Raw genomic sequence first — 23,593 nt, 5'->3', positions numbered from 1 at the left:
TGTGTGTGTATGTGTTTAAAAAATAGTAGGATAAACCTTGAGTTCGGACAAAGTAGGTGCCAATGTGTTCTTAGTCCCAGCAGAAGACCGGAATAACTAAAATGCATGCGCATCTTGCGGAAGGGCCATGCCTCATAAGTACAGCATGTGCTTTGTATTCAGAAGGTCTCAGTTTTAATCGCTGGCATCTCCAGGTTGAACTTCCTGAAATCTTGGACAGCTGCTGCCAGACATTTACCTGATTGACGTAATGCTGAGTCAGAGCTAATTTAGTCTTGGCGGTTGGTCTTTGCTTTGTTTGAACATGCAAACCCATCCAGGCAGACTAACCCTTGCTTGATTTCTGTCAGCAAACTAAAGTGAAGCCAGGATTTGTTGCGGGTTTACAAACCTTGGCTTTTTAAAACTATGGTTTAGTGCAGGAGTAAGGCCCATGGGCCAGATGCGGCCCAATTGCCTCCTCAATCCGGTCCGCAGGCGGTCCGGGAATCAGCGTGCTTTTACATGAGTAGAATGTGTGCTTTTATTTCAAATGCATCTATGGGTTATTTGTGGGGCATAGGAATTTGTTCATTCCCCTCCCCCTCCAAAAAAAATATAGTCCGGCCCGCCACATGGTCTAAGGGACAGTGCACCGGCCCACAGCTGAAAAGGGTTGCTGACCCCTGGTTTAGTGTTAAGCAAACTATGGCTTGTTTTCCTAGACCACACACTCATCAAGCCAGAAAGTCATGAGGAAAGAACAGCTGGAAAACAAAACCAAGCTGTGGGGAAACATGCTATAATTTGTTTTCTTGCTTGTCTGTAAGGTGATGTTATTCGTTGAGCAAACCATGATTACAACATGGCTTAGCACTATGTGGGAATGCAGCCACAGTGTAGATAATAGTGAGGTAGGAGTCAGTTAAGGCAGTGTCTTATGCTCATATGTACAAGTGTAGAATTATCAACTCTTCTCCCAATTTATTTGAGTTCTTATCAGTTTTTTCCATTTCAAATTTACTTTTACACTTGTTTGAACAATCTTTTTTTTTTTACTTCTTAGGTGGTGATTATACAGTGGTGCCTCGCAAGACGAAAAGAATCCGTTCCGTGAGTCTCTTCGTCTTGCGGTTTTTTTCGTCTTGCGAAGCAAGCCCATTAGCGGATTAGCGCTATTAGCGGTTTAGCGGCTATTAGCGGCTATTAAAGGCTTAAGGGATTAGCGGATTAGCTGCTAAAAGGCTATTAGCGGCTTAGTGGGCTTAGTGGATCAGCTGATAAGCGGCTTAGCGATCAGCTGTTAAGCGGCTTTGTGGCTTGGGAAAGGGGGGGAGGGGAAAAAACCCCGCAGGAACTTTCCCCGCAGGAATTTGCAAGCCCATAGCAAATTCGTTTTGCGAAGCACCTCCAAAACGGAAAACCCTTTCGTCTAGCGGGTTTTCCGTCTTGCGAGGCATTCGTCTTGCGGGGCACCACTGTATTTTGATTATGTTGATAAAAAACACCCATAAACAATTCCGTTCTGCCACACAAATGTCCCATTGCCTTGTTCAGATTTGCACTGAAACCCCTGGCTTCTTTCTCTGTAGATTTTTATGATCAACCTCAAGCGCCGGATAGACAGGCGGGACAGAATGCTGCGAACTTTGTACGAGCAGGAAATTGCAGTCAAACTAGTGGAAGCTGTGGATGGAAAGTGAGTAGATGGTATTTTGTCTTTTTTATTAACGTGCTGCCATTTGTGAATTATAAACAATGGATGGTGCAAAGTTTGAACATTCTGTCTTGACAACCCCACTAGATTGTTTTCAGTGCAGTGAATTAGATGGCTAGCGGAAATGGGGTGTGTGATTTGCCAGTGAGTACTAGTGTGCTATTAGAAAGGAAGGCTTCTCTGAGCCACAGATGAGGGTCTCTGCATGAAGTCTCTGCATGAGTCAGCTGCTCTGGCCTTTCAACTAGCCTCTGCTGAGTGTGGTCAGTTTTGGTGCATGTCTCTGAACTGGGAAATTGGAGCAGCTGGTCACTGAGAGACAGAGCAGAATTCCTGGTTTTCAGAAGAAGCCACTCATGGTCTCCCTACATCCAGTCTGATCAGTGGTTCATACAGATGCACAGAGGAGAGGACAGGTTATTCTGACTCTTATCTAAACTGTTTAGGGGTTGTAAGAGCAGAGGCTCTCAGAGATCTGTAGTATATTTTGATGCACAAAAAATTCTCAAGTTGGCCTTTTCTTTGATACTGCTGTATAGCTTGTGAACTAGAATATTGTAGAACCAAATTTTAATGAGTTCAATCCCCTGGAGAAATGGAGCGCTGTCGGGCTGTTTGCATAGTCCATATTTTCCTGGGAGCCTCCATGGGAAATATTTGCTGTTAGATTCCTGTACCTGTTGTATTTAAATCCACCTCTCTTAACCGAAATGCAGTTGTTAAGTAGAATTGTCAAGACAGTTTCATATACCCAAAGCTTTCTATAGTTGCACAAGAGACCATTGTTCTAAAGAGGATGTTGATAGCAGGGTTTCTTGCCGTTGGCTCCAAGTCAAGCAGCAGATACCTTCTCATATGCTAAGATTTGCTCTCCTTTCACACACAGTCCTCTTGATTAGCAAATCCAAGGCCATGTCAACAGCAGATTAATCTTGTTAAAGCTCTCAGACTAGAAAGGAAGAAATGACTGGGCGGGAGGTGGTGGGGTAACTACTTGTTCATCCAGGTAAAAAAATATCCTGCAAATAGAAGACTAGCATTATCTGGAAGAAAAGTTATTGCCACTTGGTGCTGGTTTTCTATTGGCAGAGAGTTTTTAACAGAAGAGAGAATTTAAATGATGTTATCCTTGGAGTCTAAACTGGTGCAGTCCATTCCACCACTTCATTCTTCTGCATGCATTGACTTTCTTCATATCCTGAAAACCTATCCTTAGGTGACTTAACCCTTATTCCTTGCAGAGCATTGAATGCAACCCAGCTGAAAGCACTCAACATAGAGATGCTTCCTGGCTACCAGGATCCTTACTCCTCAAGGGTGCTGACTAGAGGAGAGATTGGCTGTTTTCTTAGCCACTACTATATCTGGAAGGAGGTGAAGTCTATTAACTGCTTGTCTTGATTGTAATTATCCTGGGATGTATGGGGAAGTCTTTTGAGAGCACTGAAAATTAGATGCCTGTCAGTAACAAAATGGTGGCAGATGGAGGCAGGGTTTGGCATAATCAGCTGACAACTATTAACATGTTATGTTGACATCTAATCTTACTTTTGAAATTGCTGAATTATTTGCAAAAGCAATTTACTTCTGGCACAGAGTCACCTGCTTTGAAAGTTCCACCCCCTTGGCCCTTTATGTCACTTTCAGAGCCTCAAAATAATCAATAAGAATTATAATGTTGCAACAGGTAGATGGATGTGTAGCACAGATGCAGCTTAAAAGAATTTGGTCTTGGTTCTGCATCTGGGACAGTTTCAAGCTGCCCCACAGCAGACAATACAGCTCCAGGTACCATAAGCAGAGTCAACTTCAGTTCCTTTCCTCCCACAAACTATTCCTTGAAGGTGGAAGACAAGGAGCTGGATAAAGTCCTGGTCATTGAAGATGACGTGCGCTTTGAGCACCAGTTCAAGAAGAAGCTCACAAAGTTAATGGATGATATCGAAAGAGCCCAGCTTGACTGGGAGCTCATGTAAGTAGTGGTCTTCTCTGATTTTGCCTGTGAAAGGTCTTCTCTTCCTTCCATGGAGCTTGGAAATGATCCATAGGTGTATCTATAAAAGGACCTAACACTGAAATAGGAGAGAAGAATGCCTAAGATTATGGCTTTTGGAGGGTGGCTTTTAGGAGGTTTCATTGACATGATTCCAGCATGACTACCACGTGCAGATGTTTCCCCAAAGTCTGGAAATTAAGGCACACTTTTCATGAAGTTTGGCCTTTTACTTAAACGGTCCCTTAATTAGAATCATAGAGTTGGAAGAGACCACAAGGGTCATCGAGTCCAACCCCCTGCCAAGCAGGAAACACCATCAGAGCACTCCTGACAAATGGTTGTCAAGCCTCTGCTTAAAGACCCCCAAAGAAGGAGACTCCACCACACTCCTTGGCAGCAAATTCCACTGTCGAACAGCTCTTACTGTCAGGAAGTTCTTCCTAATGTTTAGGTGGAATCTTCTTTCTTGTCGTTTGGATCCATTGCTCCGTGTCCGCTTCTCTGGAGCAGCAGAAAACAACCTTTCTCCCTCCTCTATGGGACATCCTTTTATATATTTGAACATGGCTATCATATCACCCCTTAACCTCCTCTTCTCCAGGTTAAACATGCCCAGCTCCCTTAGCCGTTCCTCATAAGGCATCGTTTCCAGGCCTTTGACCATTTTGGTTGCCCTCCTCTGGACACGTTCCAGTTTGTCAGTGTCCTTCTTGAACTGTGGTGCCCAGAACTGGACACAGTACTCCAGGTGCGGTCTGACCAGAGCAGAATACAGTGGCACTATTACATCCCTTGATCTAGATGCTATACTCCTATTGATGCAGCCCAGAATTGCATTGGCTTTTTTAGCTGCCGCGTCACACTGTTGGCTCATGTCAAGTTTGTGGTTAACCAAGACTCCTAGATCCTTTTCACATGTACTGCTCTCAAGCCAGGTGTCACCCATCTTGTATTTGTGCCTCTCATTTTTTTTGCCCAAGTGCAATACTTTACATTTCTCCCTGTTAAAATTCATCTTGTTTGTTTTGGCCCAGTTCTCTAATCTGTCAAGGTCGTTTTGAAGTGTGATCCTGTCCTCTGGGGTGTTAGCCACCCCTCCCAGTTTGGTGTCATCTGCAAATTTGCTTACTACCAGTGAAAACTGATTGGAAAGTGTCTGATTGGTTTTGGCCAATGTCTCATACAGAACTGCACCAGGCAACCTCTGCTAAATAGGAACGTTGGTCTCTCATTTGCTGGGGCTTTATAGCCCCACTGGGCTTCCCTGTCTGGAGATGCAAAACTCATTTTTAAGACAATTTAACTTGGGTTTTGAGTTTTCTTTCTAATATTTATAGCTGAACATGAACTTACTGTCATGAACTGTGTGTGACTGGCTGTTTATTTCTTAGATCTCCATGTTTCTTTGATAAAGCTAAAACAGCTTCCATGGAGCTCCCAGTGGTTTTCTACCCAGGCAGTGATGAGGTCCACACATGCTTGGGTTCAGCTTCATGAACATGTGACATGTATGTGAACGGAATGTCAATTCCATGGCAGAACCACCTGTCTTTTTCTTTCTAGATACATTGGCCGGAAACGGATGCAGGTGGAGCGTCCAGAAAAGGCTGTTCCCAATGTCATGAACCTTGTGGAAGCTGATTACTCTTACTGGACGCTGGGCTATGCCCTCTCCTTGCAAGGAGCTCGGAAGCTGATAGGAGCCGAACCTTTCAGCAAGATGTTGCCTGTTGATGAATTCCTTCCAATCATGTACAACAAGCACCCAGTGTAAGTTTAGTTGTGCTGGTTGAGTTGTATTGGGCTAGTTAGCTAGGTTTGCACCATACTGCATAGCACTGTGGTAAGCAAGCATCTGCCTCCTATTGGAACCTGGGCTACTCAACCAAATTCTGATTGCGTTTATTAGGTTACCTGCTCAAATAGTCATTGCGGAAACTGCCGCTACAACTACTTTGGGAATGACTTTGTAGATGCAGAGAAGGACTGTTTGTGAGAAAGGGACAACGAGGAGATGAATGGAAAGACAGGGGATAAGGCGCGTCTATCAAGCAGGCATATTTCCAGTGAGAGTAAGGGATTAGGTCACAAAGGAGTTGATTTGAGTCAAGACCAAGAAACAGGTAGTGTAGATAGCAACAGAACTTCAGACAAATAAGTGCGTCTGTGTGTGTGTGTGTGTAATGTGATCCTCTTGATACCTTTTGTTGGTCAGTTAAATTTTTAAAATTAAAATATGACATGAGGCAAGTGCCCTGTGATAAATGTGATAAATGGTGGTGTGTTCTTTTGGTTTATTTAACACACACCTCTTTGCCCAGGCGTCCCCAAACAGCAATTCTGTACTGTCCACATGACATTTTATTGTATTGATTTGTTTTAGCATGGCTGTATTAATCAATGGTTATTAACCACTTTTAGGATTTTTAAAAATGAAATGCAGTCTAGAAATGGTTTTAACAAAAATTAAAGTATGATGGGACAGTGGGAGGGGTATTATTTCCCCAGAGAAGCACACTTGGTGCCATTTCACTTTGGTGTGTTTTTTGGCACCAGGTGCAGACTTTTTATTTTCTCCAGTGTTTTTAAGAAATGCTACTTTTTCATTTTCTTTGTATGTTACTTTTACCTGTTGCTCAGTTTTCATTTTCGATTCTGTACATCATTTTTTAAAAATATTGGAAATATTTTATTATGTTGAAATGTGGCATATAATACATAAAAAGTCATAACCTTGGTAAGTTATGCCCACAGAACCTGGAAGGAGCAGGTTCACAGCTTCAGAGGCTCCTACATTCAGCAGTGTCACTGGAGGCTCAGGCCGCCTCGGTGGGGAGGAAGCACAAATCAAATTTCTGAGCACAATTCAAAGTGTTGGTGTTGACCTTTAAAGCCCTAAATGGCCTTGGCCCAATATACCTGAAGGAGCGTCTCCACTCCCATCGTCCAGCCCAGACACTGAGGTCCAGCGCCGAGGGCCTTCTGGCGGTTCCCTCACTTGTGAGAAGTGCAGTTACAGGGAACCAGGTAGAGGGCCTTCTCGGTAGTGGCGCCCACCCTGTGGAACGCTCTCCTACCAGATGTCAAGGAAATAAACAACTATCTGACGTTTAGAAGACATTTTTAATGAATGATGTTTTAATGTATTTTTAATCTCTGTTGGAAGTTGCCCAACAGATGGGCGGGGTACAAATAAAAAAATATTATTAAAAAAATTAATAATAGGGGGTTGGATGGCCCTTGTGGTCTCTTCCAACTCTATGATTCTATGATTATTATCATTAGTAGTATTAGTATTTTCCCATCTCTGGCTGATTTGCCAGCTGTGTCCCCTTTTGGACAGAGAAGACTTGACCACTGTACTCCATAGTCTGATAATTTTGAGTTTGGATTATTGCAATATGATCTACGTGGGGCTGCCCTTTAAGACGATTTGGAAACGTCAACTGATCTGAAATGCAGTGCCCAGATTGCTGGCTGGGTTTTTGTTTATATCTCATATGTTTTAAAATAGTTGCACTGGTTGCCAATTTGCTTTCAGGCCCAATTTAAGGTGCTCATGTTAGTGGTAAAGCCTCAAACAGCTCAGGCCCCAGGCACCGGAAAGGCCATTTCCTTCCCTACAGATCTTCTTTGGTGCTGAAATGGTCAGGGTGGCCCGCTGGGGGCTCTCCCACCCCCCTCAGAGGCTTGGGGGGCTGATGGCTCAGGAGAGGGCATTCTTTTTGGCAGTGGAAAAGTTATGGAACTGCCTCCCAACAGAGGCACATGTGGCACTTTCATTATGCAGCTTTTGACAAATGCTGAAGATGCTCCTCTTTATTCTGGCTTCTGATAGTGGAGATGTATATTTTTAGGACCCACCTCATTTCTGTGATGGTTAAGTTGTTTTAAACTGTTTTTAATATTGTGTTTTAATCGTGGTAGCCTGCCCTGAGACCTTAGGGTGAAGGGTGGGTAATAATAATAATAGTAATACTACTACTTCTGCTTCTACTACTAATAGATTGAGCCAGAGTTCACTGAAGAAGTGATTTTCTACTGAACAGCTCTGACCTATCTGTTATGAAATATGAAAGACAAAAAAAATCTCCATGGCTTTAAAGTGTAGTGCTAAAATACAGTGGTACTTTGGGTTACATACGCTTTAGGTTACATACACTTCAGGTTACAGACTCCGCTAACCCAGAAATATTACCTTGGGTTAAGAACTTTGCTTCAGGATGAGAACAGAAATCATGTGGCGGCAGCGGGAAGCCCCATTAGCTAAAGTGGTGCTTCAGATTAAGAACAGTTTCAGGTTAAGAACGGACCTCCGGAACGAATTAAGTACTTAACCCGAGGTCCCACTGTCCTCCCTTTTGTATCTGTGGCCCTGCTGACATTGTTGTTTTCTCCGCTTTAGTGCCAAGTACATGGAATACTATGAACCTAGAGACTTGAAAGCCTTCTCTGCTGAGCCTCTGCTGGTCTATCCGACACACTACACTGGGCAGCCAGGATACCTTAGCGACACAGAGACATCCACCATCTGGGACAATGAGACCGTAGCCACTGACTGGGACAGAAGCCTCTCTCGGAAATCCCGGCAGCAGGGCCAGATCCACACAGATGCCCAGAACAAGGATGCTCTGCCCCCTCAGCCCTCTCTTGACGCAGCATCTGGAAGGGATGAGCTATGACTGTTCACTGGCCAAGGAACCCCGACAACATTGGCAACAGCTGGAGTTGCCTCATGCACCATCTTTTGACCTAGAACCTTTCAGAGATATTAACGTTTTGTCTTAACTGGCAGATGCAGTCATTTTGAGCTGACTGGTTTTAACTGAACAAGAGTCTCCTGTTTTGTAGGAGGAGCAGCTGAGCCTGACTGAGTCAGGTTGGCAGACATCTGAGAAATACTGTATTGACAGTAGGCCATTTTCCCCCATGTCTGGGTTTGTGCCATGGGACCTCTGCTGAGCTGCAGGACTCCAGAGAGCAGCAAGTTGACACTCTGAAAGGACAAAGCTTTCATAAACAATGTCTTTCTACACTTTGTGTAGAATTACTGTATTTATAAAGATTAATATATACAGAGGAGAGGTTTACAGGCCCTTCCATGTTAATTATTGGATTGCTGCTGGGCTTTGTCAACCACATTCTCAGAGAGAAATCGTATAGGGAGGGGGAGACTGTCAAAGAGTTGCTGCCAAAAATTATCCTGTGGCTTTAGCTATCTGCATTACAAGTGGATCTTTATTTTGTCTATTGTGAGTCCTCAAAGCAACTTCCAACCTGCAAAATTATTTGCAGTCCTTGATCTACAAAGTCCCCCTCATGGGAGCGAAGATGTTAAATGCTAGATCACACAGCTTCAGCAATCAGCGTCAGTGGGTGGTTTCCTTGTGTAAGTGAGCCTTTATAGATTAAATCCTACAGGGAAAATCTAAATCCTACAGAGAGAATTTAAATATTGCCTCACACATGATGCTTGTTCACACATTCAGGTCACACATTCAGCAGCAGCACAAGAAATCCCCTCCTGGCATATGTGAGTAAGTGTCTCTCTGACTTCTGCTGCACTTGTGACCCAGCAGGAATTTGAACCCAGATCTTCAGATCCATGCTGAGCACTTATATACAAATGAGGCAATCTCAGCTCTGGTTAAGATCCTGTGGTATTCCCTTCACAACTTACAGCAGATGTCTCTGCCTCCCAAACATTGCAACCTCCGGCCTCGGGCAGAGATACCTTTTTAAAAACTGAAATACTGTCTGGAATAGTTGTCAAGCAGTTGATCATCAGAACAGAACCCTGCCTCTCCCATTTTATATGGATGGAAGGGTGAATGGTGAATGTAAACTGAGATGACTATAACACAATGTCTTGGGGTTTTTTTGAGAGTGAGTAGTCTTAAATATCTCTTGACTGCTAATTCATTTTTAAAATAGACAGACATTATTTCTTTCAAAGACAACACGAGGGCTCCCTTTCAACATTGTACCAAAGAGAAATCTCTGGTTGTATCAAGCTTGCTGATCTCTGTTTTGTTAAGATGATTTAAACTGTTTGCATACTCAATTCTTGTCTTTGTCACCCCCATCATGAAAATCACGCTTGTCCATTTTGGGATGAGCTGATACCCTCCCTGTTGGGCAGTGTCTCAACACACTAACATCACATCTTTATAAATGCACCAGAAGTCAAGTGGCCATTTAATTTTGTAATGTAGACTTCAGAGTTCGAAGGGAAAATCATTACTGAAACAAAACTTTTTAAATAAAAAACTAAGGGAAGAAACTATATGTGCTTAACCTGCTGTAGATGCTGAACACAGGAATTGTTGTTCTTAGATGGAATAACTGTAGTATCCTATTACACTCTTTCCTAAAGGGATGATGTTGCTGCTTATCAGCTGGTCTGATAATATATAGCAAGTCAAATTGTCTGTTGTCATGTCTTTTATTTCTGACTTTAAATATTGGCAGTATGGTGTGATGTGATCTGATTGGGCACTCCACATTCCAGCTGGAGTTTGTCATCTCTGCTTTGAAAGATTAATGACACCTGGTAAAACTCCTTTGGTCTTGAAATGGCTTGGAGGGAGCAGAATCTTCTTGCAGGAGCCAGCTGGATAGTTCTTACTCAGAACTCCAAGCCTGTATACCTGGATATCTCTGACGATGTCCCATCCAGGCACTGAGCCTCAGATGTGCTTAAGATTCAGCAAGGTTGCTTTGGTAGGTGTCTCCAGCCCTGGTGTGGTGGGGCTGCTACAATTGGCCACTTGACTTACAGAGTTCTTCCTGGGAGGAAAGAGTATATTGCAATGATACAGGTAAGCATGGTGTGCCCCTGCCATATCTTTCTCAGTGGTGGAAAGAAGAAGATGCATAAGCTAATTGATATCTGAGCACCAGGGGTTTTGATCCTTGCATTACCTCAGCAGTGAATCTGCTATTCCTGTGCAATCTCATCTTACGATTCTCACCGTGGATGCATGCACTTCCTGTTGGTTTGGAATTGAACTATGTTGTCTCGTTTGAACCATTTAGTACTCTGGGTACAGACGCTCTGGAGAAACGAAAACTGATTGTTGAAAAGTGCAACCACACTATGGAAGTAATTTACCAATTGGCCCTAAATTGTCTGCTTACAGCAGGGACACGGAATTGACAAACTATTGGCCAGACCCAGCCCATGAAGCTTTTCCAACCAGCACACAGTCACCCACTCTCTTCTCAGCCCCACCCCTATCTTCATAGTGGCAGTGATCAAAAACACCCCCCATACAAATGCAGTGAACTGCTCATGGAGGAGATTGGTCCCTTTCTGCATGGGCAAGGTGTATGCATTGTGTTGTGTGATGAGAACGGGGCTCTCCTTCCTCACCATACAGCAGAGAAATGATGTAAACTGTGCTCATACAGAATGAGAGCAGGAATGCCTTGATGCATGCAATTTAAGTTTCATGATACCCAGCTGCTATGTTGTAGCCTACCCTGGCTCTAGTTAGGACACTCTGCAGTGTTTCCTAAAAATGAAGTCACAAAGCTGTAGCAAGTTGGCATTCCTGCTACACCACAGTGTCCAAAGTAGGACAAAGAAGTTCAGAATATAGCTGGGAAGACTTAAAACTGCAGTAAAGAAGGAAGGCTAGTTTTGCGTTTCCTGGCGCATATTTAGGGAGCCATGAACCTTGTTCTTGGAAAAACAAGTCAGTTTCACTTCATTTTTTTGTGGTTTTCCTCCCCCTTCCTCAAATCCCATTACAATTATCCATAACATTGATGGATGGGAGTGGTGGTAAAATAGTTTTTTTCTGGTATAGCCCAGGATTGTTTAAATGCAGGACAGGAGTTTGGAAAGGGTACAAATAAAATGGGAGCGAATAGGATCATGGCCGTCCAGGGTCTCTTAGGGGTAGGGCAGGCATTCTGTATTATACTCTCATCCCTAGGAGAGTTCTTCAAAGAAAGCAAAGTTTTGTTTTCCTTAACAACGGATGTTTCTAAAATCTTAGCGCAATGTGTTTTCACTCAAGTGAATTGCTAGGAAGTGAGGCAGGGATTTTCATGGCCAGCTTCTTGGGGGCAGAGTAAAGTTCCATGCAGGTCCATGCAAACACAGACATAATTTAAGGAAATAGTGGGCGGCTTTCATTTGGTAGTATTCAGTGTTTCCCAGATTGAAAACAGCACATTTCCTTCTTAATTGAAGAAAATAAAAGGAATCTTGTGAAATCATGGAAATGATTATGAGATGAGGGACAGCGCTCATCAAAAAGCCAGCAAAGCTTAGGAATGTATAAAGGGGTGGGAATCAGAGGGAAAATTAAGAGCTTAGAGAGTGTCCGTGAACATGAACTGCTGTGAATGGGATATATTACTCTAGCAAAAATTATCTGAACTCTCTTAAGGACAGCTTGATTGATTACACAAATGAATTGCAAAATTTACTCAGACTGCCTAATAATATGTGGTCACTTGCAAGCCACCAATTTGTTCACACCAACTGTACAGCCTCATGAGCAAGTCAACAAATTTTGATGTGCCTAGTTCTTTTACATAATTGGGAGAAAGAACTTCTCCTTGTAACATGTAAGGTTGCAATGTCTGAGCTGGATTGTGGCTCAGGTAATTCATTCTGAATGTCCTGATTTCATTAACATTATTGTTAATAACATTACTGTTTCAGTAAGCTGGAATTAATTCACTCTCAAAAACTCAACCCTATGAATGTGATGTCTGATATACACCAGCTATTTCTGAATATTTGCTGTTGGTCTGCTATCCAATGATACTTCATTTCAGCAGGTGATACTTTAGTCTGATGTATAAGATCATACTTTGGCTCAGTGGTAGTGAATCCGTTTTGCATGCAGAAACTCCTGGGCATCTTTAGGTGGGGCTGAGAGACTCCCCCCCCCCCCCGGCTGAAACCCTGGAGAGCTCCTGTAAGTCAGTGTGGACAATGCTGAGTTAAATGCACTTCTGTGTAGAAGACAGCTTCCTTTGCTCCTGTGGTTCTAATGCTCAGTGTGTGCTGGAATCATGCTGAATTGCTCTTATTGCCAAAATCAAAACTCTTGAGATTCTAGAAAGTCCAAAGCACTTGAATTATGAGGTGGTTTCATATTCAAATCTCAATTTGAAATTCCACATCTAAAACCTGGATTGTGAAATAGTTGTGAATTCTAAGTATCTTCAAGGATAGGTTGCTGATGAAAATCCAACAGTGAACTAGTTTAAATAGCTTAAGCAAAAAGGGTGTGCATTAGCACCAAAATAAATGAAACTCTTTACACAGCAGCTGTTAATAATTCTCGCCTTTGTTTAGAAAGACACTTTATCATCACAAGCTTAACAATATAAAAATCTAGCTGATTCTACAGATATATACAGTCTTGAGTATGTGCATATACTTACACACATAACACATTTGTTGCATTGCTTCTTTCACCAGAAAACAAAGAAAATGGATCTTGATTTTTGAAAATCCATCTTAACTCTGGACACTTTTAAGGCTCAGTTTTGAAATAACCCTTCTCTCCTCTAGACAATAACACTGTGCAGGGATTTAAACTAAGTAAGCCAGGAAAGAGTGTGTCTTGAAACAGAAAGAAGTTTCGCATAGTGCAAAATGCATTATCTGATAAGACCAGATGGTTTTTCAAACGCTTGACTGGTGAGCTGTTAGCAGCAGCTGTGTATATTCTTCTAAAATAAAGTTCAGTGCCAGAGCAGACCAGGTCCTGCATTCTGTGATCCATATTAAATGGATGTGCATGACTGCTCTTACTGCATAGAACTGCTGGAGCATATTTAGTCATCTCTCGGGCACCTGAAATCTTACTAGGCATTACCCATACACTTTTTCAAGTACATCTCTTGTGGCAGTAATGGCCAGAAACTTGCTTTTTTATTCTTAAAATGAAAGGTGAGATGTTTTAGGAAGCTGAATTCTGCCCCCAGGGTACTTCTTCTTTGCTTCTGCTGAAGTGCATTGTATATACGGCTCTGATTATGATCCTGTGGTATGGCTTAATACATAGGCAAGGGTCCAAAGAACTGTGAAAGCACTGCCATGATCCCAAGGAAACATAGGATTTGTTCTTCTCAAACAGCAACACTCCTATCCCCTACTGCATGGCAAACCATATTTAGCTTCTAAATAAATTTATGGTACATATTGGAGGGCAGAGCAGAAGAGAGAATGAGAGACAAACGCTTTGCATCAGGTCTTTGGATCCAGGCCATATATTTTAAAATTAGTGCTACAAATGAAGCAAAATCCCTCCTTCCATGTGTAACTAAGGCTGTATCGTAAGCATTCTTACAAGGAGGTAAGTCCTATTCACCCTGGTGCAACTTTCTGCCGAGCAATCGCTTGGAGAGCTGCCGTTCTAGTTTGCTTTTGGAAAGAGGCATTGGGGGGGGGGGCACCCCACAGTCTGTTCTTGTATAGGAAAAGGTTGTTCCAGCAAGCAGCCAATGAGGTAGCAGGGGCAGATGAACAGGTAGGAGGCCAAGAGGCCACAGCTGCTGAAAGGTAACCAAGGAGGGGAAGGAGCCTTATCCCCAACCAAGAAGAAGTGGGAAGGCTGTCATGAGGCCTCCTCCAATCTCTCTTTCACTGCCTTGCCAGCCACCTATCTCCACTATGGCTTTGATTTCAATCTTTCCTGTGATCATACATCGGCTTAGCATGTGCTCTGAAAGGTGTCGTCACTGAACATGTGGCCAAAATAAAATAGCAATGTGGTGCTCTAAAGGTGGCTACCTTATTTATTCCTTTAAGGATATGCCACATCAGGAAATTACTCAGTTAAAGGATGTCGTCTAAGAGAAGGGAGCTCCTTTAATCATTAACAAATTCCATGAGGCTGTGGTATCCTCAAATGCTGGCTACTAGTTACATTTGGCTTTTTTGTTTTGTTTTTTAGACTGACTATAAAAACGTGGTTAAATGGTTTGCTACAATGCCAATATGGCTGAATACAGGTAAACAGCTCCACACCTGGAAGGGAGTCAAAGCTGCACACTCCAAAGAAATAGACTTTGACATTCTTTCGATAAATAGGTTAGCAAAGCATAGGAAAATTAAGTAGTGGCATTAAGAAAAGTAGTATGCATTTATATTGTCTTTCCCGCCTTCTCTCTCCCACACAAGAGAACAAGGCCTTCAACTGGATAGTATTTGCTTAATGTTCTGGAGGAAGAAGGGGGTCCATTTTTCCAGCTTAGATCACAGAGTTGGAAAACCAGCACAATTTGAAGCTGCATTGCGTGGGGCTAATACCATTCTGGGAGAACGGTAATCTCTCCTGGTTTCAGCAGCTCTGTTCCTTTCCCTAAAGTTAGCAGCCCAGCAGGTAGGAAAGAAACCATCAGTCCATCCACACGAGCTTTCTATCAGTGCCATCATTTGGCCAATGGTCAAAATGATGCTCCTCCACTTCCTCCTCCTGTAAATACAGGTGGAACTGGTGGAAGAGCTTTCTTCCGCTTGTTAAAAAAGAAAGAAGGAAAAGAAAGTATTCCCAATTAATACTGGCATAACAGAGGCTGGAGAGTCGTTGAAGAGGATTGTGAAGTTTAGGTGTACTGTACTTTTCATTCCTGGTAGAAAGTGGCCATCTGTTCTTGGAGGCTGTGCAAAAAAAGAGGGGGGGGGGGTCAGGGAGTGCCTGTAGGCTGTTTTCCACTCAGGTCCATTGTGTATCAAGGCATGCCTGTTAATAACAAGTGTTAGCTTTGTATTCCCAAAGCTGAATACTGACAAAATCATTTGTGAAGATTGTTGCAATAATGGATGGCGGCAACGGTTGCTTTGAAACCCCATCTGCCTTGCGTTGACTTATCCATCCTCAAAGTGTGATTTTGCTGTTTCTGTGGCTCCAGCAGCCCTTCTTGTTGGTCCTAGGGAGAGTCAAGCTGGAGCGGCTCCTCAGTTTCACTTCCCTGTCGAGGGAGGTTTTTTTCCGCAGGATGAAGTCAAAGTTCACCTGGCTGTTCATGGCGTAAAAGACATTCGCGCTGTCCGGGATGACTAATTCTGCAATTCAAGGAAATAACAGATGGTAAAACACTCCTCTATTTTTTAGTACAGGAAGCCCACAACTTACCTACTTTTAACTTTTGCGTATTCAGCTTTATGCACTTGGAAAAAACATTAATGCAGGGGGAGGGAGGACTTTGGCAATCCCACGCACCATTGTTAGCTGCTTGAGCATGTTCATTTTTGTAGTAAAGTGGGATACAAATAAAATGAATGAATGAATGAATGTGTGTTGACTACACACAATTTTGCCTTTAGGCACAATCCCTGGAACATAACCCCTGTGTAAGTTGCAGGCTTAGCACTGTCTCCTCGTGGTCTGGGTTTGTAACAAAGAAAATTTAACAAAGAGCATGGGTGAGTCTTGCAGGAGTCTCTGCACTATGAAGCTAATAGGAAAATGTCCAGCATAATGAGAGGCAGGGCGACCTGTGAATGGCCCCTATAGTGCAGGGACCAGCCCTCTATGATCCCTTACTACATGAGCACTTCCTTTTTTGCCCTCGTAGCAGGTAGGCGTGAGAGTGTGATATTTTGATTGCTCGAATTACACACAGAAGGGTCTGTGGGCCTCTCTTCCAGCATCGCAGCCCTGGTGCAAGTTGCCTCCTTTCCCAGGCTTTGAACCTCTGAACAAAAGATGCCAGGAGATCCCATTGTGGTCAGAACTCTTGCAGCTTATCTAGCTTCAACCCTCACCCTGGTGGCTCCTCTTTTCTTTGAATGAGCAAGCTGTGCCCTCCATCAATGCCAATGGCAACCCATTCATTTTGTCTTGCAGAACCTGCCCATTGTGAAAAGGGCACCTGTGAAATCATTGCTCCTGCTCTCAACCCCTAGACATTGCTAGCTGGTGACTTAAGAGGTATCACAAGCAGTGAGAAGCAAGAGACTGAATGAGAAGAGCTCCTGCTTTCCTTAGTGTCTGTCTCTGATTCTCCCCCCACCCCACCTTCTCTTGCTGTTTCTAGGGAAGGGAGCTTCACAATTCTCCAGTCAAGGCTACACCTACTTTTGAGGTGATGGAGTAGAACATGTAGGCAAACCCTTTGCCTCTTCTCACCTGCATAATCTGTAATTAGCCATGTTTCTTGGGGCACAGCACAATCTTTTACATTGATTGATCAGCTCTGGAGCTCTCCTTGATAAGAAACCTTGAGCAAGTATTAGATGCACCATAAAAAGAACATTCATCCTATCAAGGATATAAGTACAGAGTGGATAAGTGCATCATTTTAGAGCAGGGGCAACACATTCTGGTGTGCATCTGTCATGTAGGAGTGGTGTAGTGCAGGCCCTCCTCTACCTTCAGAATAAGGCAGCACCCACAAGGTGCTGTTCTCCTTACCTTTGTCCTCGGAGATGACCTGCACCAGTTCATAATCCTCTGCAGGATCAGACTCCAGATTGTGTTTCAGCATCGCTCTCTGGATGACAGCAGGGGTCTTGTCTTGGCTAGTCAACTGGGGAAAAGTTTACATTAAGGCCGGCATACTCTCAGAAGCAGAATTTAAGTATCTGTTCCCTATTATCAGCACACAAGGTATTAAAATGACTGTTTCTGAAATGAAATATCAGCTATGGCTTAAACCTTCAGATGGCAGTGACCTGTGACAACACTTTGTTGAGAAGACAAGATTGCATCCCAGTGTAGATGCTCTCGTCCCCACAAACAAGTCTGTTTCCGGAGCCAATGCTTATGGAAGGATATGACATCAATCTAGCTCTTCACTGTTCAAACAAATGCTTACCAAACTATGGCAGGAAAGTGTGGTTTGGGAAATTAAGTCACCTTGTTGGAGGTGGGGGGAACCTTCGGCCCACAGACCAAATGTGGCCCATCAAGTCTCCCCATTTAGTTCACAAGGTCATTTCCCCCCTAATCACACCTATTATATGTGACAACACATACAGAGCAGGCAGGGATGTCATTGGGTCCTATGACTGAAAAGCAGGCTTGAACTCCCTGCACATCAGCTGATGAGTTCAAGCCTGCTTGCATACCATGCCCCGCCCCTGTTCACTCACCTGTCCATCACCTGATATCATTATGGTGGGTGCTCCCACCCACCTGTCACAGCTAGCCTGTGGGGTGGGGAGAGGCAAAATTCTGGCCCACAAGGCCAAAACAGTTCCCGATCCCTGCTGTACATTATCCATTCCCCCTATATTCTGTTGTTTTGTGGACCCTGGTGTAATCCCATGCAGCAGGATTTCCCAGCAGCATGGCCACTCCCTGGACAGCACAGTCCCAGCCCTGAGCCCTGACTGGGAGAGCAAAGGGCAAGGCCAGCTGCTGGCAGGCAATGCTGAGTGGGATATTCTGCAACTGCCCCCAAGATCTCTTGTGTTGGGGGGTGGCTATGGGTACATGTGAGGCTTCCAGTTTCACTCTAGGGAAAACACAGCATCCAAGGTCTCTGAAAAACTGGCCCAGGCCAGTTTCTGACTAATCAGAAAACACTAATGATCTCTTAGATTTTTATCTACCCTCTCTTCTGTTAAGTGGCTTTGCTCAGCAAGGAGAGCTTGGTTCTGTGCACAGAAGAGGGAATGCCTTCCTTAGTGGCTGCTGTGGAAACTCCTTTTAAGATGCAGCTTTCTATGTACTCCAGACTGCTGGGTCACCATTTTTTGGGATGATGAGGATGTAGTAATAGTAGCAGTAGCAGCAGTAGTTTCCTGGCCTTCATCAATTCAGAAGCAACAAGAGGAACAGCCATTTTAGATCTGGTCCTAACCAATGTCGATGACCTGGTTAATGGGGTAGAAGTGGAAGGATCATTAGGCGCAAGTGATCATGCTCTTCTGAAGTTTACTATACAACGGAAAGGAGCAGCCAAGCACACTAGGACTCAATTTCTTGACTTTAAGAAAGCCGACTTCATAAAACTTAGGGAAGTGCTGGGTGAGATCCCATGGACAGTAATACTAAAAGGAAAGGGCGTTCATGATGGCTGGGAGTTTGTTAAGAGGGAGATAGTAAAAGCACAACTTCAGGCAATACCAATGAGACGGAAACATGGAAGGTGCCTAAAGAAGCCAGGGTGGCTATCTAAAGAACTTTTAACTGAGTTAAGATTAAAAAAGGATGTGTACAAAAAATGGAAAAGGGGGGAAACCACCAAAGAGGAATTCAAACAAATAGCCAGCACGTGTAGACACAAAGTCAGAAAAGCAAAAGCACAGAATGAACTCAGGCTTGCTAGAGAGGTTAAAAGCAACAAAAAAGGCTTCTATGGGTATGTTCGTAGCAAAAGGAAGAACAAAGAAACAGTGGGGTCACTCAGAGGAGAAGACGGTGAAATGCAAACAGGGGACACAGAAAGGGCTGAACTCCTCAATGCCTTCTTTGCCTCAGTCTTCTCCGATAAAGAAAACAATGCCCGACCTGAAGAATTTGGAGGAAATGATTCAGCAGAGGAAACACAGCCCAGAATAACTAAGGAGATAGTACAAGAATACTTGGCTAGTTTAGATGTATTCAAGTCTCCAGGGCCAGATGAACTGCATCCAAGAGTATTAAAAGAACTGGCAGATGTGATCTCAGAACCACTGGCAGTCATCTTTGAGAATTCCTGGAGAACAGGCGAAGTCCCGGCAGACTGGAGGAGGGCAAATGTTGTCCCTATTTTCAAAAAGGGGAAAAGAGAGGACCCAAATAATTACCGCCCAGTCAGTCTAACATCAATACCAGGGAAGATTCTGGAGCAGATCATTAAGCAAACAATCTGTGAGCACCTAGAAAGGAATGCTGTGATCACCAATAGTCAGCATGGATTTCTGAAAAATAAGTCATGTCAGACTAACCTGATCTCGTTTTTTGACAGAATTACAAGCCTGGTAGATGAAGGGAACGCAGTGGATGTAGTCTACCTTGATTTCAGCAAGGCATTTGACAAGGTGCCCCATGATATTCTTGTAAAGAAGCTGGTAAAATGCGGTCTTGACTATGCTACCACTCAGTGGATTTGTAACTGGCTGACTGACCGGACCCAAAGGGTGCTCATCAATGGTTCCTCTTCATCCTGGAGAAGAGTGACTAGTGGGGTGCCACAGGGTTCTGTCTTGGGCCCGGTCTTATTCAACATCTTTATCAACGACTTGGATGATGGACTCAAGGGCATCCTGATCAAATTTGCAGATGACACCAAACTGGGAGGGGTGGCTAACACCCCAGAAGACAGGATCACACTTCAAAACGACCTTGACAGATTAGAGAACTGGGCCAAAACAAACAAGATGAATTTTAACAGGGAGAAATGTAAAGTATTGCACTTGGGCAAAAAAAATGAGAGGCACAAATACAAGATGGGTGACACCTGGCTTGAGAGCAGTACATGTGAAAAGGATCTAGGAGTCTTGGTTGACCACAAACTTAACATGAGCCAACAGTGTGACGCGGCAGCTAAAAAAGCCAATGCAATTCTGGGCTGCATCAATAGGAGTATAGCATCTAGATCAAGGGAGGTAATAGTGCCACTGTATTCTGCTCTGGTCAGACCTCACCTGGAGTACTGTGTCCAGTTCTGGGCACCACAGTTCAAGAAGGACACTGACAAACTAGAACGTGTACAGAGGAGGGCAACCAAAATGGTCAAAGGCCTGGAAACGATGCCTTATGAGGAACGGCTAAGGGAGCTGGGCATGTTTAGCCTGGAGAAGAGGAGGTTAAGGGGTGATATGATAGCCATGTTCAAATATATAAAAGGATGTCACCTAGAGGAGGGAGAAAGGTTGTTTTCTGCTGCTCCAGAGAAGCGGACACGGAGCAATGGATACAAACTACAAGAAAGAAGATTCCACCTAAACATTAGGAAGAACTTCCTGACAGTAAGAGCTGTTCGACAGTGGAATTTGCTGCCAAGGAGTGTGGTGGAGTCTCCTTCTTTGGAGGTCTTTAAGCAGAGGCTTGACAACCATATGTCAGGAGTGCTCTGATGGTGTTTCCTGCTTGGCAGGGGGTTGGACTCGATGACCCTTGTGGTCTCTTCCAACTCTATGATTCTATGATTCTATGATCTTAGGTCGGTTCACAGCACAATCACAAAATGTTTGTTAAAAGAGCTTGAAAATACACATAGCAACTTTGCTCCTCAAGGGGAGAGAGAAAAAGATTTGACTTTTTTGCTTTCTCAGTCCTGGTGTGGCTGCGTTCTGTTGCCACCAATCAGCTGGAGCTGGCACCAGGCAAGGAGACTTTTTTTAATGGAACGTGCAGCAAAGTTATACCTAATCAACAAATGCAGACAGAACGTCTTAGTTTAAGTTAAGCACAGAATGTAGGGACATAAGGAGCTGCCTTTTACAGAGCCAGACTGCTGGTCCATCCAGTTCTCCAAGGTTTTGGAAGGGAGTCTTATTCAGCCCTACCTAGAGATGCCAGGAATTGAACTGGGGCTATTTGCATGAAAAGCACATGCTCCACCACTGACTGGACGGAAAGCGACCCGGAAGGAAGCCACCCCAACATTCAGTACCTACCACGATGCTCTTGTACATGTTGCCATTATTGTCTTCTACACTGATGCGAATGATGCAGGTGTCTTCGTTCTGCTGATTGTAAACGGGAGGAGAGACTGTTGAGGTAATGGAGGTGACTGAGATGGAGCGCTTGTGCATTCTGGGGTTGCTGGCCAGTAAAGGAGGAGACGAGAGGGCATTGGTGAAGGAGGACAACCCAGATGAAGACGTGTCCATCGAGTGGATAGAGGAACAAGAGGAGGAGGATTCAGAGAGCTAAGGGGGAAATCACAAAATAAGAATATTCATTTTACTAATGTTTGATGTTAAGGACCTGTTCAAAAACCACAACTTGCTAACTGTGGAGCGGTGAAAAAAAATGAAGAACAGATCTGCGGTTCCTGCCCTTTGCTTCGCACTGAATGTCAGAGGTAATGACTACCACTGGAAAATCCATGTACTTTGGAAAGCAGGATCTCCCTCCTTGTATGTGCAGTGAAAGGGGACAGAGCATAAGTCTGGGATCCACTCCAGTTCAGGGCAGAAGTATCATCTGAAAAAGGGCATGGGTTTCCAGAAATACAGAAAATGGGTGGTGCCACATATTAGAGACCCCATCTCATTGTGGTCCCATAATATACTGCATGAGACGTTCTGTGTACCATGTTGTGGTGTACAGCACAAAAATGGCAAGCAGAAATGAGAGAGCACTATTTTCATGGTGTTCCTTGATCATTCCAGGTTTGTTGTGGGGTTTTTTTCTTTTTCTTTCAACTGAGGCAGCTGTGGTCAACCTGTGGGCCCTCCAGATGCTGCTGGACTATTGGATTTGTAGCTGGTTGACTGACTAAACCCAAAGAGCGCTCACAACTGGTTCTTCACCATCCTGGGGGGAAAGTGACAAGTGCTGCAGGTTCTGTCATGGGCCCATTGTTCAACATCTTTATAAACAACTTGGATGAAGGAATTCAGGGGTGCTCATCAAATTTACAGAAGAGACCAAACTGGGAGAGGTAGCTAATGCCACAGAAGACAGAATCGGGATTCAAGGTGACCTTAACAGATTGGAGAACTGGGCCCAAACGAACAGAATGAATTTCAATAGGACAAGTGTCAGGTTCTGCACTTAGGCAGGAAGAACCAGATACACAAATATAAGATGTGGGACACTTGGCTTATTAGCAATACATATGAAAAGGATCTAGGGGTCTGAATAGACCACAAACTTAACATCGGTCAACAGTGTGATGCAGCAGAAAAAAAAGCTACTGCTATTCTAGACTGCATCACCATAAGTCTATGTCCAGATGAAGGGACATGTTAGTCCTGCTGCCTTCACACCTGGAGTCCCGTGTCCAGCTCTGGGCACCACAGTTTAAGAAGAACTTGTGCAGAGGAGGGTGACCAAGATGATCCAGGGTCTGGAAACCAAGTCTTATAAAGAATGCTGGAGGGAGTTGGGTATGTTTAGCCTGGAGGAGAGGAGATATGATAGACATCATCCAATATCTGAAGGGCTGCCACAGGGAAGATGGGGAGCCAGGGTAGGACTTGAACCAATGGCTTCACATTACACGAAAGACGATTCCAAGTAATCTTCAGGAAGAACTTGATGATGGTAGGAGTTTTTCAACAGAGGACTCTCCCATGAGAAGTGGGCTTTCCTTCCTTCTATTTTAAAAATGTCACTGCTCTTACCAACAAGTTTATGGGAATTTAGTAGGCTCTGTAAAAATGCTTTCCTGCCAACCCATCTAATGAGTGAATATCACCATTTTCTTTGGTAGATGGAAAGTTTACACTGACCTTCTGTTCTTCTAAGATGAAGGGAGCCCTTTAGACCTATATCTCTAATTACCATTCATATTAAACTTTTGCCTGGAGAAGAGCCATTACAGAAGCTAAGACGGCTTTTTGATTTATATAATTATCCAATAATTACAAACTATCAAAACTGTATGTACCCATTAAAGGGCACTGCAAATTTCTTTCCTGCATTTAGAAGAGCAGGCCAGCAGATGGCAGCAGATTCAAAGATGTTTTGGAAGAATGTATTTATCTTGCAAAGGAGCTCTCCCACCTGCAGGAGAGCATCTTGCACAGGTCTTTAGGGGTTTCAGTAGGCATGGCTTTGTATATAGCTAGAAACTTAACCATTGTCCAAAAAAACAGAAGCCTTAGAGTTTCCCCGGGGCTCAACTATTTGAGGCTCTTTCATAAATTTTACAATGCCACAAGGTGCGCAGGAAAAAAAGTTGGGGTGGGATTGAGACAAGGAGGAAGATGATGGAAGCAAGAGAAAACAGGGGAATTCAGCACTGTCCGTTCAGTTACGCAAAGAGTGGCCTACACACCATGCCTTTGATGAGTCCCAAGAAACGTCTTCCAAATTAGG

General features: G+C 43.8%; 2 protein-coding genes across 11 annotated transcripts in view; one reads left to right on the top strand and one right to left on the bottom strand.

The window, feature by feature from the left end:
* COLGALT2 (collagen beta(1-O)galactosyltransferase 2) overlaps positions 1-10,118 on the top strand; it is a 59,111-nt gene extending 48,993 nt beyond the window's left edge. For all 3 annotated transcript variants that reach the window (XM_083446488.1, XM_083446489.1, XM_083446490.1), the window contains exons 8-12: positions 1,572-1,678; positions 2,938-3,070; positions 3,541-3,668; positions 5,256-5,462; positions 8,098-10,118. In XM_083446488.1, coding sequence (XP_083302614.1) covers positions 1,572-1,678; positions 2,938-3,070; positions 3,541-3,668; positions 5,256-5,462; positions 8,098-8,374 — 852 coding nt within the window. In that variant the 3' untranslated portion in view covers positions 8,375-10,118. The remainder of the gene's footprint in view (positions 1-1,571; positions 1,679-2,937; positions 3,071-3,540; positions 3,669-5,255; positions 5,463-8,097) is intronic.
* A 2,870-nt stretch (positions 10,119-12,988) lies between these two features.
* RGL1 (ral guanine nucleotide dissociation stimulator like 1) overlaps positions 12,989-23,593 on the bottom strand; it is a 140,610-nt gene continuing 130,005 nt past the window's right edge. For all 8 annotated transcript variants that reach the window (XM_083446508.1, XM_083446509.1, XM_083446512.1 and 5 more), the window contains 3 exons: positions 21,220-21,474; positions 17,084-17,198; positions 12,989-15,732 (listed from right to left, as the gene is read on the bottom strand). In XM_083446508.1, the coding sequence (XP_083302634.1) occupies positions 15,545-15,732; positions 17,084-17,198; positions 21,220-21,474 (558 nt within the window). In that variant the 3' untranslated portion in view covers positions 12,989-15,544. The remainder of the gene's footprint in view (positions 15,733-17,083; positions 17,199-21,219; positions 21,475-23,593) is intronic.

This window comes from Podarcis tiliguerta (genome assembly GCF_965153285.1).
Source record: "Podarcis tiliguerta genome assembly, chromosome: 6".
In the NCBI taxonomy this organism is placed as follows: domain Eukaryota; kingdom Metazoa; phylum Chordata; class Lepidosauria; order Squamata; family Lacertidae; genus Podarcis; species Podarcis tiliguerta.
This window is presented reverse-complemented; position numbering and strand designations above follow the sequence as displayed.